Raw genomic sequence first — 15,421 nt, forward strand, 5'->3', positions numbered from 1 at the left:
ATATATATATATATATATATATATATATATATATATATATACTTGGTTTTGTGTTGTTCTAATGTTCCTTTCGTCATAAATGACATTCCATTGTTGAAATGGCCGTACGGGCACGTCCTGAAAGCCAATAAATTAAAACATCTAATTCTACCCACATTTAAACAATTTTTACCCGACTTTTCCAAAAACAGGGGAAGATAGCCACTGACTGTTTCAGCACTCGGTCTGTGTAACGGAAATTCTCATACAATACTTTTCAGACATCTTGTCAAACGCGTATCTTATATTAAACCCATGTACAACACATCAAACAGGACCGAAATTTTATGAGATTTCCAATAAAACTTTTAGTGTTTCGATTAGTCTTTTAGTCTTCTTAAAACATACAGTTTTGTCAGTGCAATAACTGATCCACTGTATTTTGTTACTTAAAAATTTTAAACATTTAATATATATATATATATATATATATATATATATATATATATATATATATATATATATTCGTGCCATAGCACGTGGGGGCTCGAGCGAAACTATTCAAACTTCAGTGCGTAATGACCAGTACCGTTGTACTACTCAGTGTGCATGGGTGTACAGGTGTGATACTGTTAGTTACACTTCCTACGTATCATTAAACTCTGTTGATTGGCTAACAATTCTAGCCCCGCCGTACCAATCCATTCTGTGAAAACACTTTCCATTTCTGCATTTCTGTGGTCACCTTGTATAGTAGAGTTGCCAGCGAATGCATGCCAAGTACAGACATATCGTTTCGGTAGCAATTTAGTAATACGAGGGTCACTCCAAAAGAAATGCACACTATTTTTGTAAAAATAAAGTTTTCATTCTGCATGTGTGAAAGTTTTACAGTGTGTAGATACATCCTTCCCGCTTGTTTTCAAACTTAGTTCAACCTGTTCCCGTGAGTGGCGCCATCACAGCATGTCTTCAAGATGGCTGCTACACTTGACGTTCGTCAGAAGCAACGTGCTGTTATAGAATTCCTGTCCTGTGAAAACGAGACTGTGAGCAACATCCACAAGAGGTTGAAAAAGGTGTATGGAGATGCTGCTGTCGATCGCAACACACTTAGTCGGAGGGCAAGCAGGTTACGTGATGAAAGCGGGCACGGCAATATTGTGGATTGTCCTCGCAGCAGCAGGCCTCGTACTGCACATACTCCGGACAATGTGCAGAGAGTTAACGAATTGATGACTGCTGACAGATGCATCACAGTGAACGAATTGTCACGCTACGCTGGGATAGGGGAAGGAAGTGTTTGCACAATACTGAAAGTGTTGGCGTTAAAAAAGGTTTGTGCCAGTTGGGTTCCCAGTATGTTGACAGTGGCTCACAAAGAAACAAGAAAAACGGTATGCAGCGAACTTTTGGAACAGTATGAGAATGGTGGAGATGAATTTCTTGGAAGAATTGTGACAGGTGATGAATCATTACCATCATTTTTCACCAGAGACGAAGAGGCAATCAATGGAGTGGCATCATGCAAATTCGCCCAAGAAAAAAAGAAAACACATTCTCCTGGAAAAGATATGGCTATGGTGTTTTACGATTCCGAAGGACTCTTGCTTGTGGACATCATGCCAAGTAGAACCACCATAAACTGTGATGCATATGTGACGACACTGAAGAAACTTCAAGCTCGACTTGTGTTCGACCACATAGGCAAAAGCAGGATGTTTTGCTGTTGCACGACAATGCACGGCCACATGTCAGTCAAAAAACCATGGAAGCGATCACAAAACTCGGATGGATGACGCTGAAATATCCGCCTTACAGTTCTGACCTGGCTCCATGTGACTATCATCTCTTTGGGAAGACTCTCTTCGTGGAACAAGGTTTGAAGATGATGACTCCCTTGTGTACGCTGCCATACAGTGGCTCCAACAGGTTGGTCCAGAATTTTACCATGCAGGTATACAGGCGCTGGTTCCAAGATGGCAGAAGGAAGTTGGGAGGGATGGAAATTATGTGGAGGAATGAAAATATTGTTCCTATGGGATGTATATACACACTGTAAAACTTTCAGACATGTAGAATAAAAGATGGATTTTAAAGAAAATAGTGTGCATTTCTTTTGGAGTGACCCTCGTGCCAGTGGTGGTAGTGATATGGAAGTAATGGTAGGTTTTATTCATCTGTAGATATCTTTCACAGGTATGTGGATCATGTTTCAGTATTATGATTTAAGAACAATAAAATAATCACATACACAGATTGTATTGTATTGTACTGTATGTTAACCAAGGGCATAGAAACGATGGAGAGGCTCTGTCCCGCCACAGTGGTCCGCAACCCCACGACGACTACTGCAGTCCACTTCACCCCTCCGCCGCCCCACACCGAACTACTCTTTTAGGGTTATTGTGCGGTTCGGCCCCCGGTGGACTCCCCCCTACCAGGGATCATCTCGCACCAGACGAGTGTAACCCCTATATTTGCGTGGTAGAGTAATGGTGGTGTACGCGTACATGGAGAACTTGTTTGTGGAGCAATCGCCGACATAATGTAGCTGAGGCGGAATAAGGGGAACCAGCCCGCATTCGCTGAAGCAGATGGAAAACCGTCTAAAATCCATCCACAGACTGGCCGGCTCACCGGATTTCGACACAAGTCTGACGGGCGGATTCGTGCCAGGGACCAGGCGCGCCATCCCAGTCCGAAAATCTGTGCGTTAAACTGCACAGCTATCTGGGAGGGCACATACACAGATACATATATACTTACAAGTCTAGAATGACAAGGATGGCACAGGTAGTCGGCCATAGTGAGAATCATCCCCTCATTTGCATGAAGTTAGTTATGAAGCCACTAAAAACCTAAATAAGGATAGCTAAATGAAAATTGATCGTCTCCACACTCATGAATACATTCACTGCTGATTCATGTCATTTACATACAAGTAAGCCCAAGCCGTGACAACTGTGAATCATAAAGACAAAGCTTCTCCAACAAAAATGCAGTCAAGATGCGGCGTAAATAATGCTCAGAAATTTTAGATATACGTATTTATGCGTCTTGAACAAACATCAGCAAAAAATAAACTAATTCTCTTTAAAACCAGAAAATATTTTCCCACAAGTTGCTTGAAGAACCACAAGTTTAATGCAACAAATTGAAAATTTTGAAATGACGCTGCATTGAAATTTAATCGACCCCCATGGAATAAAACAACTCCAAAAAATCAGAACACTACTAAACAAACCAACACTAACATCCGATTCGTCTGCGGTGGCAGGTGTGCCGTCAAGGCGGATTGGTAACCGAAGAGGACTTGGTTTTGTGTTGTTCTAATGTTCCTTTCGTCATAAATGACATTCCATTGTTGAAATGGCCGTACGGGCACGTCCTGAAAGCCAATAAATTAAAACATCTAATTCTACCCACATTGAAACAATTTTTACCCGACTTTTCCAAAAACAGGGGAAGATGGCCACTGACTGTTTCAGCACTCGGTCTGTGTAACGGAAATTCTCATACAATACTTTTCATACATCTTGTCAAACGCGTATCTTATATTAAACCCATGTACAACACATCAAACAGGACCGAAATTTTATGAGATTTCCAATAAAACTTTTAGTGTTTCGATTAGTCTTTTAGTCTTCTTGAAACATACAGTTTTGTCAGTGCAATAACTGATCCACTGTATTTTGTTACTGAAAAATTTTAAACATTTAAAAATAAATACATTTACGGATACATACCGTAGCCTGATTTCCTAGGCTGCTGCTAATTTTATAAATTTGTTATATATTATGTGTAAAACCGATTTTATTATAAGTTGGAATATATATCTGTGATGAAGCCCAAAGACGTATTTATACCTCGGGATACATTTCTGGGATGTAGATCAAATTGGAATATAATACGCAAAAAATTATATAAGTATTTTCTGATACACCTCCTAAATCTCTATTGGTTACCAGATAGTTCATTGGAATCGTCAGAGATATAGAAGATATATCAAGTTTTAAAGAATTTAACGTAATTTAGGCCTGCTTAGTAATTAAAGTAGTCTTTCGTTTCCACGACAGCGGCTTACCTCACCGTATTCGTCCCCAATGGTCGAGCCTGCAGGGTTTTCCCAGACCACGTGCCACATTAGGAGTTTACCTGCTGCCTTGTGAGTTCAGCCTAGCACCACCGGCTCTCAAGTACAATGCGTGCTTTAAAAACTTATGGCATACAGCCGCATCTGGATGCTATCTTATAGTTGCCGAATGTGGTACTATGCACTTCAGTTGCTGTTCATTGCGCTCATGTAATCGCGTGTTCCTCATACGGCGGTGTGTTCTAGGCTTCGGGAAGTTCAACTACATACTGCTGTTGGTGGCGTTCCCCGCAGCCATGATCAGCGTCTTCGACACCACAGCAATGGCTTACATTCTGCCAGTGGCGCAGTGCGACCTGGGCCTGACCAACCTAGACAAGGGTGGCCTCAATGCCATCACCTACGCCGGTGAGTATGAGTCTGGTCTTCCTGGCAATTGTATTGGTGTCAAAAATGCTGTCACTAATACTAATAATTATTTATGTATATTGTTATTCCAAATAGGAGGAGATGATACCACTTGGAGATGACAGGAGAAAATTAGTCTTCCACAAGTTTCGGTAAATTGATGATGAAAGTTCAGTTGTTTTATTTTACAACTGACAATTACATTTTTGGCTTCTTCTGTGTGAATCTATGTGGAGGATTCACATATGCATAGTTGTCACGAAGCTTTTTCAGTCCAGGCTCGATGACTTGTTCGGGTGAAGCAAAATAAGTATTTTTTATCGTAAATGCACTAGGCTACACACTATACCGAAACCCGCCCCCTCCTCCCCCATAGAGTGTCGTCCTTTCTGTGTCGTATATGACTTAAAATATAATATGATACGAAATTAGCTGCAGGTCTTGGAAAGCCAAACAGAAGAAGAAATAATCGACCACGGCATTCCGTTATCAGAAACAGGAGCGTTACGATTTTCATTTGAAGAGGGAGTAACTTCCATCATTCATTTCGGGAATATATTGTGAGAAATATCCTCCACATGCAACATACTTTTTATTTAGTTTCCTTTTACTCATACAGTTTCAGCATTTCATGTGGTAATCTTTTAAAATTTTTCTGCCTTGTGTAACTTAACAGTTCAATTCTACATGTCTGAACACCATGTCTTCTTTCTATGTACGCATTCAATCAGTGCGTCGTTACAGTTACCCACCCCTTCAGCAACATCTCCTCTGGGATGCCACGAATATATGTCTCGATGTTACGAGCATTACCTTCTACTAGACCACAAATGGCAGTGGTACTGTGTAATTGTAATGTGTCTTTGCTACTTTCTTCCACAATTTTAAGTTCCATATTTTTTGGGCTCTTTGTAATTTTGATTTTGATGTGTAAAATTGAGTTTAACGGTTCGATTGAACTTTATGTACTGAGATATTTCGGTTTATGTCATTTCCTCTGTGGAAATTCTGGCTGACTAGGAATGCAGCTACGACCTTGTTAGTATAAATTGATTTCTATATTATCTGTGTCTTATTTGTGTGTAATTTAAACAATACATGTACTTTTTTAGTAAGAGTTGTCGTACAACATATATGTCTGCTGTCAGAGGCATTACTGTCACTAACGCTACCCACCGGAAGGAATGTTTATTTGAAAAAATTCATGACGAAATGCTGTTCTGCAATATTTGCTTGTTACGAATGGCTTCAGCCACCGAATAGTCTCGCGATAAGAAAGATTGCAATCACAACATCACATGCAATTCCAATCTTTCTTACCGTGAGGAATCAAACGTAATAAACAAGTGTTACAAGATAACATTGTGTCATGCGTTTTTCCAACGATGTAAGTGCTTCCGGGATGAAATTTTCACTCTGCAGCGGAGTGTGTGCTGTTATGAAACTTCCTGGCAGATTAAAACTGTGCGCCAGACCGAGACTCGAACTCGGGACCTTTGCCTACAGTGGGCACGTGCGTTCAATAACACGACAGGAAGCAGCATGGGCATAATTGCGAAACATACACAGCTTGTGTTAGACAATGTTAATTAGCTTGCAAAATTTAAACACAATAAAGTCGATAATTCAACATGCACAACAAAAAATTTTCCTTAATCCCCTGTTGAAATCTGCATAACAAATCCATAAAACATTAAGAACATAACTGTTAGTGTAAATACTTAGTAGAACCAAAACTTGCTAGGTTCTGAACCCGCGAGACTATCCTGTACAGTGACATCTCTTTTGCAACATAAATTCATACCAAGGTATAACATTAAGACATAACATAATGTACACAATTAACAATAAGACAATTTCTAAAACTTGGCAATGAAGTCACCGGGTACACGAACTTCTGGCTAAGGGAAAATCCAGTTGATGCCAGTACAGGTAGGCACAAATTAAATAACAAACAATAATAAAAAACAGCGCCTCAGCATATAAACATTCCCTGAGAACATACGCACATGAAACCCTCCTTTACAACAATTAAACTTCACAATCAGCATACGAGGTACAAATATGGTACAAATAGCTGATAAGGGAACACAGAATTAAGAAGGCAGAGTCTCCAGCAATCTAATCCAGTTTTACAAGTTTAAATTCATTTTTCGATAGAAAGGTGCATCCACCAAGGCGGTCGAGGAACGGGCTACAAAGCTTAACAACCCGACAGAGCCAGGAACAAAGAGAACAGCAATACTCAACATATGGACGAGATCGATACAGAAGGCCAGAACATGGACTCCGGTCTAACGAAATTCGGTTCCACTGGCAACGGCCAAGTCGTCAAGCCTCGATGCCACGTCCCACCGTGCCGGAGGAAATACAATGCGCTCCACCCAACTGAAATACAAAAATCTTGAACTACAACGGCACACTTTCGATTGCACATTCATATTACATAAAAGAGTAAAAGATAAAATTGAAACAGGAAGGCTCACAACAAAAAATAATAATAATCTTGAACTCAACCCTAAAAAATTTATTTAACACTGTAGTACACGCGCAAATAAGATTGTTCCTTGAAATGTAATAGCAACAGCTTAGTATTACCTTAAATGGGCCACCAGAACTACACTTTCATGGGACCTGATGTAGTTTTACAAGACAACATAGAATTTCGTTACTCATTAATTAAGGTGCAATTTTGGTACTTAATCACCAAAGTTACAACAGTTTCAGATATGCCATCACTCAATAATGAGGAGCTCACCGGGTTTCCTTACATACAGCTGCAGATCTCTCATCAAGTGTTAGGAAACTAAGATAGAAACCCAAGCCCCGTTATCATGTCGCGTGTGACATAACTTGACACATCAGACTCGTCGCTGAAGACAACATTAGTTAACCATTAACAAATTTATATAATCACACAATTGCACCTGTTTAAATCAAACACACACCATATGCCCGGACGAACGGTTAATGCCCAGCGACGCTCCCGCAAGCTCTTCTTCTCAACATACACTGCGTCACGAGAAAAGCCAAACACCACGCCTTATGAAGGAATCCGAAACCTTCCCGCCGTCTCCGGCCGCAGCACTCCAGTAATACTACGCGCATGTGCATGCGCAACAAGTAAGGGCCAACATCCTGTCCGTGTTGTAACCGCAACCGACAGACCACACAGTCGGAGCTTCTGCCTCGACGCTGCGGACTTAAATAGCCGAACCCGCGATGAACGACCGACTTGCAGCCGGAAAGAAGCGAAGTCAATGGCAAGGCTGACACTACAAGAAAGGGGTACGCGTCAGCCGCGCGACGCATCAACTCAGCTACCCAAGCACGACTCACAACCCGTCCTTCACAGCTCTACTTCCGCCAGATTTCGCCTGTCGGTATGGCACACAGTTTTAATCTGCCAGGAAGGTTTATATTTGTGCTCTTAACTGTCGCCTCAAAAATTTGTTGACGTTGTGCCATGTGGAAATGCCTGCATCACTTTGGGCAGTGATTGTGTTACGGACTGGAGTATGAAACGACGACACACTTTCTGTTGATTCTAACAGGTACGTTCTGAATTTCACTGCATTTTTGGAATGTGTGACTTTTAACATGTATCTTATATTGTGGGCTTCATGCCACGCATCTGGTGATGAGACTCTACAGAAGCGCTTCAGGAGATGGGAAATGAAATACTTTTTGCTCCAAGACAAGTGTATTACCATTTAGTACCAATATGGTCGCAGGTCTTCTGGGATGCTATTTGTCTAAAGCAGTGGTTCCCAATCTTTCTTAGGTAATTACCCCTGAGTGCAGTCAGATATTAGCTAGTACCCTCACCACCATTGCCAATTGAAACGCCTACTGAGGTTTAGAATCAAAAAGATTTTTCTTAACACCTTTATATGTAATATGATGAACGCTGAGTGATATGAACAATATTCAGTTGCCGGCAGCGGTGGCCGAGCGGTTCTAGGCGCTTCAGTCCGGAACCACGCGGCTGCTACGGTCGCAGGTTCGAATCCTGCCTAGGGAATGGATGTGTGTGATGTCCTTAGGTTAGTTAGGTTTAATTAGTTCTAAGTCTAGGGGACTGATGACCTCTGATGTTAAGTCCCATAGTGCTTAGAGCCATTTGAATCATTTTGATATTCAGTTTGTGAGGGTTTTTATTAAGCAACAAATTAGCGAGTCAATCAGGGCAATGGTACTACTTACGTCTAACTTCCTAAGTTTCATTGCTATCATAGACGAAAATCTCTTTCACGTTTATAAATCTCGAATTCCACACTTGTTTTCCCTGTGTTGTGTTCGTTCAGTAAATACGGTTTTGTGTGTGTGTGTGTGTGTGTGTGTGTGTGTGTGTTAAAATGAATGATGAAGCCCAGTACATCGCAATTGCTGCGTGGAACTCATTCTCAGATAAGAAAGCGAACTGTCGAGAGTAATGTTAGACAATAGTTATATGAAATGCTTCCCCTGAGGCACACTTTTCCCTAGCGGCACTTACTTGATCTCCACCCTGCACTCCCATTTAAACTCAGACAATTTAAAATTTGAGCACTGTAGTTACTGAAGGACTCATTGCTTCTCAATTGGCAGAAATAGGAAGACTTCAGGCTGTCAATGCGTTGAGTCTGACCTCTCCAATAATAATAATAATAACAATAATAATGTATAGTAGCCCTTGTGTATATGATTACTGAAGTCAATTAGCTCATTTACACTGATAAGTCAAACAATTATGACCTCTGCCCATCGCGACGTTGGATGCCGTCCGGTGGCGTTGCGGGCACATGAAGCAGTAACTAAAGTACGTAAGTGGAGCAGACACGAACGGGGGATTACCCTAACGAAGATATGGGCTACAAATGCGGAAATCGAGTGAGATAAGCGAGTTTGACAAAGTGTAGATTATTATTACGCAGATCCAGTGAACGAGTATCTCAAAAACGGCGAAACTGTTCCCATGATCACGTGCAACTGACGTGAGTGTTTACGAAAAGAGATAGGACAGTGAAACAACCATTAGGCACTAAATGGTTCGACGTCCACGACTCTTCACAGAACGTGGGGTTCAGAGGCTTAACTGCTCTGTAACGCAGGATGGATGGAGATCTGTGGCATCTCCACCGAAAGAGCACAATGCTGGTGCACGCACAAGTGTTTCGGAGCACACCGTTCGTCGTACATTGTTGAACATGGAGCTCCGCAGCAGACCACCACTACGTGTTCACCATGTTGACCCAACGACATCGTCAGTTACGACTGCAGTGGGCACAGGACCATCGGGATTCGACCTTCAACCAATGGAAATATGTCGGCTCTTCGGGTGAACCACATTCTTGCTACACTAGATCGCTGGTCGTCTCCACAAACGCCGTCATCGAAGTGAACAGCAGCTCTAAACATGCAGCGCGCCACAGATGCAGGGTATTGGGAACACTATTATGCTATGGGACAGATTCTCCTGCGCTTGTATGGGACCTGTGGTTGTAATCGAGGACTCGCTGAAAACTTCGAGCCACCTGCGTCCCTTCATACTTGATGTCTTCCCCGACGGTGTTGTCATCATTCAACAGTGTAATTGCCGTGTCTCGAAGCCAGAACAGCGCTGTGAGTCAGTCTTCTGATCGGTTTTATGCGGCAAGCCACGAATTCATCTCTGAGTAGCACCTGCAATTTTCGTAGTCAATTATTTGCTGGATGTATTCCAATCTCTCTCTTCCCCTACAATTTTTACCCACTACAAAGTGGTTCAAATGGCTCTGAGCACTATGGGACTTAACATCTGTGGTCATCAGTCCCCTAGAACTTAGAACTACTTAAACCTAACTAACCTAAGGACATCACACACATCCATGCCCGAGGCAGGATTCGAACCTGCGACCCTAGCAGCAGCGCTGTTCCGGACTGAAGCGCCTAGAACCGCACGGCCACAGTGGCCGGCCGTCATGGATTACTTTGCTGCCTAGTCATCAGAATACACTAAGTTTATCTACTTCGTGATCACCCATTCTGAATTTTAGTTTCTCATTGTTCTCATTTCTGCTCCTTATTACTTTTGTATTTCTTCGATTTACTCTCAATCTATATTTTGTACACATTAGACTCTTGATTCCATTCAGCACATCATGTATTTCACTTTTTCTGTGGACAGCAATGTCATCAGCGGCTTTGATCATTGATAACCTTTCACCTTGTATTTTAATTCCACTCTAGTCTACATCTACATCTACATCTACATTGATACTCCGCAAGCCACCCAACGGTGTGTGGCGGAGGGCACTTTACGTGCCACTGTCATTACCTCCCTTTCCTGTTCCAGTCGCGTATGGTTCGCGGGAAGAACGACTGTCTGAAAGCCTCCGTGCGCGCTCTAATCTCTCTAATTTTACATTCGTGATCTCCTCGGGAAGTATAAGTAGGGGGAAGCAATATATTCGATACCTCATCCAGAAACGCACCCTCTCGAAACCTGGCGAGCAAGCTACACCGCGATGCAGAGCGCCTCTCTTGCAGAGTCTGCCACTTGAGCTTATTAAACATCTCCGTAACGCTATCACGGTTACCAAATAACCCAGTGACGAAACGCGCCGCTCTTCTTTGGATCTTCTCTATCTCCTCCGTCAACCCGACCTGGTACGGATCCCACACTGATGAGCAATACTCAAGTATAGGTCGAACGAGTGTTTTGTAAGCCACCTCCTTTGTTGATGGACTACATTTTCTAAGCACTCTCCCAATGATACTCAACCTGGTACCCGCCTTACCAACAATTAGTTTTATATGATCATTCCACTTCAAATCGTTCCGTACGCATACTCCCAGATATTTTACAGAAGTAACTGCTACCAGTGTTTGTTCCGCTATCATATAATCATACAATAAAGGATCCTTCTTTCTATGTATTCGCAATACATTACATTTGTCTATGTTAAGGGTCAGTTGCCACTCCCTGCACCAAGTGCCTATCCGCTGCAGATCTTCCTGTATTTCGCTACAATTTTCTAATGCAGCAACTTATCTGTATACTACAGCATCATCCGCGAAAAGCCGCATGGAACTTCCGACACTATCTACTAAGTCATTTATATATATTGTGAAAAGCAATGGTCCCATAACACTCCCCTGTGGCACGCCAGAGGTTACTTTAACGTCTGTAGACGTCTCTCCATTGATAACAACATGCTGTGTTCTGTTTGCTAAAAACTCTTCAATCCAGCCACACAGCTGGTCTGATATTCCGTAGGCTCTTACTTTGTTTATCAGGCGACAGTGCGGAACTGTATCGAACGCCTTCCGGAAGTCAAGAAAAATAGCATCTACCTGGGAGCCTGTATCTAATATTTTCTGGGTCTCATGAACAAATAAGGCGAGTTGGGTCTCACACGATCGCTGTTTCCGGAATCCATGTTGATTCCTACATAGTAGATTCTGGGTTTCCAGAAATGACATGATACGCGAGCAAAAAACATGTTCTAAAATTCTACAAGAGATCGATGTAAGAGATATAGGTCTATAGTTTTGCGCATCTGCTCGACGACCCTTCTTGAAGACTGGGACTATCTGTGCTCTTTTCCAATCATTTGGAACCCTCCGTTCCTCTAGAGACTTGCGGTACACGGCTGTTAGAAGGGGGGCAAGTTCTTTCGCGTACTCTGTGTAGAATCGAATTGGTATCCCGTCAGGTCCAGTGGACTTTCCTCTATTGAGTGATTCCAGTTGCTTTTCTATTCCTTGGACACTTATTTCGATGTCAGCCATTTTTTCGTTTGTGCGAGGATTTAGAGAAGGAACTGCAGTGCGGTCTTCCTCTGTGAAACAGCTTTGGAAAAAGGTGTTTAGTATTTCAGCTTTACGCGTGTCATCCTCTGTTTCAATGCCATCATCATCCCGTAGTGTCTGGATATGCTGTTTCGAGCCACTTACTGATTTAATCTTTTACTTCCATCATTGCTTCCTCGATGTATAGATTGAACAGTAGGGGTGAAAGGCTACATCCTTGTCTCAAACCCTGTTTAATCTGAGCACTTTGTACTTGGTCTTCCACTCTTATTGTTTAAAAAAAAAAATTCAAATGGCTCTGAGCACTATGGGACTTAACGTCTGAGGTCATCAGTCCCCTAGAACTTAGAACTGCTTAAACCTAACTAACCTAAGGGCATCACACACATCCATGCCAGAGGCACGATTCGAACCTGCGACCGTAGCGGTCGCGCCGTTCCACACTTCAGCGCCTAGAACCGCTCGACCACACTGGCCGGCCCGAATTTAACATTGATATTCCCATTACATTCTTGATGTCAACGCCCTTGCTTTTAGTTTCGGGAAGGTTGACTCTCCTATATGCAAATCAATTCTTCCGACAATCATTTCGTTTGCGATTTCTTCACGTTTTTCATGTAACCATTTCTCCTTAGGTTTCCTGCACCTCCTGTTTATTCCATTCCCGAGTGCTTTGTATTTTGTATTCCTGAATTTCCCTGAACATCTTACACCTCCTTCTTTCATCGACCAACTGAAGTATTTCTTTTGTTACCCATGGTTACCTCGCAGGTACCTTATTTATCTCTTGTTTTTCTTTCGAACTTCTGTGACCGACCTTTTTGGAGATGTCCATCCTTCTCCAACTGAACTGCCTATTGAGCTACTCCTTATCGCAGTATCGATAGAAACACCGAACTTCAAGCGTAACTCTTCACTCCGTAGTACTTCCTCATCCCACTTCTTTGCGCATTGATTCTTCCTAACTTGTCTCTTAAACTCGCGCCTATTCTTCATCATTATTAAATTGTCATCTCAGTCTGTATCTGCTCCTGAGTATGCCTCAGAATCCAGTATCCGATTTTGGAATCTCTACCATGATGTAATCTAGCTGAAATCTTCCCGTATCTCTCGGCCTTTCCCATGTGTACCTACTCCTCTTGAGAGTATTCGCTATTAGCATCCGAAATTTACTGCAGAATTCAACTAAAGTTTCTCGTCTCTCTCCTGATACCAACCCCATATTCTCCCGTAACCTTTTATTCTAATCCTTCTCCTGCAATCGCTTTCCAATACCTCGTGACTATTAAATTTTCATCTTCCCTTACGTACTGAATTACCTGTTAAATATCCTAATATACTCACTCTATCTCTCCATCTTCGGCTTGCGAGGTCGGCATGTACACCTGAACTATCGCTGTCGGCGTTGCTTTGCTGTCGATTTTGATGAGACAACTCTGTCGCCGAACTGTTTACAGTAACACACTCTCTGCCCTACCTTCGTATTCATAACGAATCCTATTCCCATTTTTGTTCTAGCGCTGTTGATTTACCCTATACTCATCTGACACAAATCCTTGTTTTTTCTCCATTTCACTTCACTGACTCAGACTATATCTAGATTGAGCCTTTGCATTTCCGTTTTCAGATCTTCTAGGTTCCCTATCACGTTCAAGCTTCTGACATTCCACTTCCCAATTGGTAGAACGTTATTATTCAATCTTTTTCTCACGATCACCTCCCCCTTGGCAATCCCCTCTCGGAGGTGCGTATGGGGGATTATTCCGTAATCTTTTGGGGACGGGGATATCATCGTGACATTTGTTCAATTACAGGCCACACGTACTGTTGATACACATTATACTGTATATCTTTAATGCTGTAGTTTCCATTGCTTTCTGCATCCTCCTGCCGTTGATTATTGCTAATTCTTGCACCCTTTATGGGTAGTTTCCTACCCAAGAGCAAGCTGCCCGTTCCTCCACCCTTTTCCACAAGGCCATTGACCGAAAGAGGGGTGACTCCTTATGCTGTAAGTCTTCGACCGTTATTGCTGATGATTTTTATTCAACATCTAAGCGATGGCGGGGTTCGATCCTGGGACCGAAGACGGTTCATTACTAATCAAACGCTCCTCCTACACCACACGTGCACTTATCTAGTATTAGCTATGGGAGACATTCTCCAACGCTTACATGTAACCTGTGGTAGAAATCGAAGACATATTGACAGCTGCGAATCACCTGCATCCCTTCATGCTTGATGTGTTTACCGACGACGATGTCATCTCTGAGCAGTACAATTGTCCTTGTCTCTGAGCATTATAGTAAACTCAGTAGGTGTCTTGGCGACTAAATTCGCCTTATGTGAACTCTATTGAACCCACCTGGCTGGCTATCGGGCACCATCACCGGGTACACAAATTAGCTGCCCGTTACTTACGCATATTACAGGACCTGTGAGTTGACATCTAATGCCACACACCTCCACAAACCTACCAACGAACTGTCGGATCTCTGATAAGCAGTATCCGTGATGTATTCCGTGCCAAAGACAGGTAAACAAACTGTGAATCAGATGTTCAAAATGTTTTGGCTCATCAGCATATTTGTTTCGAAGTGAGCGAGGAAGCTATTCCTGGACTATTGCTTGTATTCTCTACAACCAGGAGAAGACATTTTCATGAGATACTCAGTGTTTGTTATGTGCATATCTCACTTCTACCGTAATCGGTGCATCGTACAGGATAACGAGGATTGTGTGTAGCAAATGAACTATGTGAGGAAGCTTTAACCTCTACCACATAGTGTCAGTCATTACTTTAGTTTGATGGACTGAAAGCCTTTCGGTTTTTACCCCTCAGAAAATTTCAGTTTAACCCTCAAAGTGTAATTACCCCCTGGAGCGTATCAGTAGTCTAAAATGACAGAATTTATATCATGAGTTTTGTATAGTCAGAAATTTTGTTAATCACGTGAGATCTTTGGTAAGAGGGTGAATGTTGCCAACTGCCAGCCCGTTCTCTCGTGGGGGAACAAAACATATGGGGATTTGCTTGACAGTAACTAAGGAGCATTTGGACAAAAGCTTGCTGATTTTCTAGGGAGACTCACAAACTTTAATAATCACCTGAAAAAAGATCAGTCTGAGAAGTCAGAGATGTTGCTAGTCCATGCACTCGTG

The 15,421-nt window shown here is 42.3% G+C and overlaps 1 protein-coding gene across 1 annotated transcript in view; it reads left to right on the top strand.

Moving 5' to 3' along the window:
• The window catches only part of LOC124795430 (synaptic vesicle glycoprotein 2C-like), a 188,059-nt gene that overhangs the window by 33,240 nt on the left and 139,398 nt on the right, over window positions 1-15,421 (top strand). Inside the window, exon 3 of the mRNA XM_047259457.1 lies at window positions 4,322-4,483. Coding sequence (XP_047115413.1) covers window positions 4,322-4,483 — 162 coding nt within the window. The remainder of the gene's footprint in view (window positions 1-4,321; window positions 4,484-15,421) is intronic.

This window comes from Schistocerca piceifrons, chromosome 4 (genome assembly GCF_021461385.2).
Source record: "Schistocerca piceifrons isolate TAMUIC-IGC-003096 chromosome 4, iqSchPice1.1, whole genome shotgun sequence".
Taxonomy (NCBI): domain Eukaryota; kingdom Metazoa; phylum Arthropoda; class Insecta; order Orthoptera; family Acrididae; genus Schistocerca; species Schistocerca piceifrons.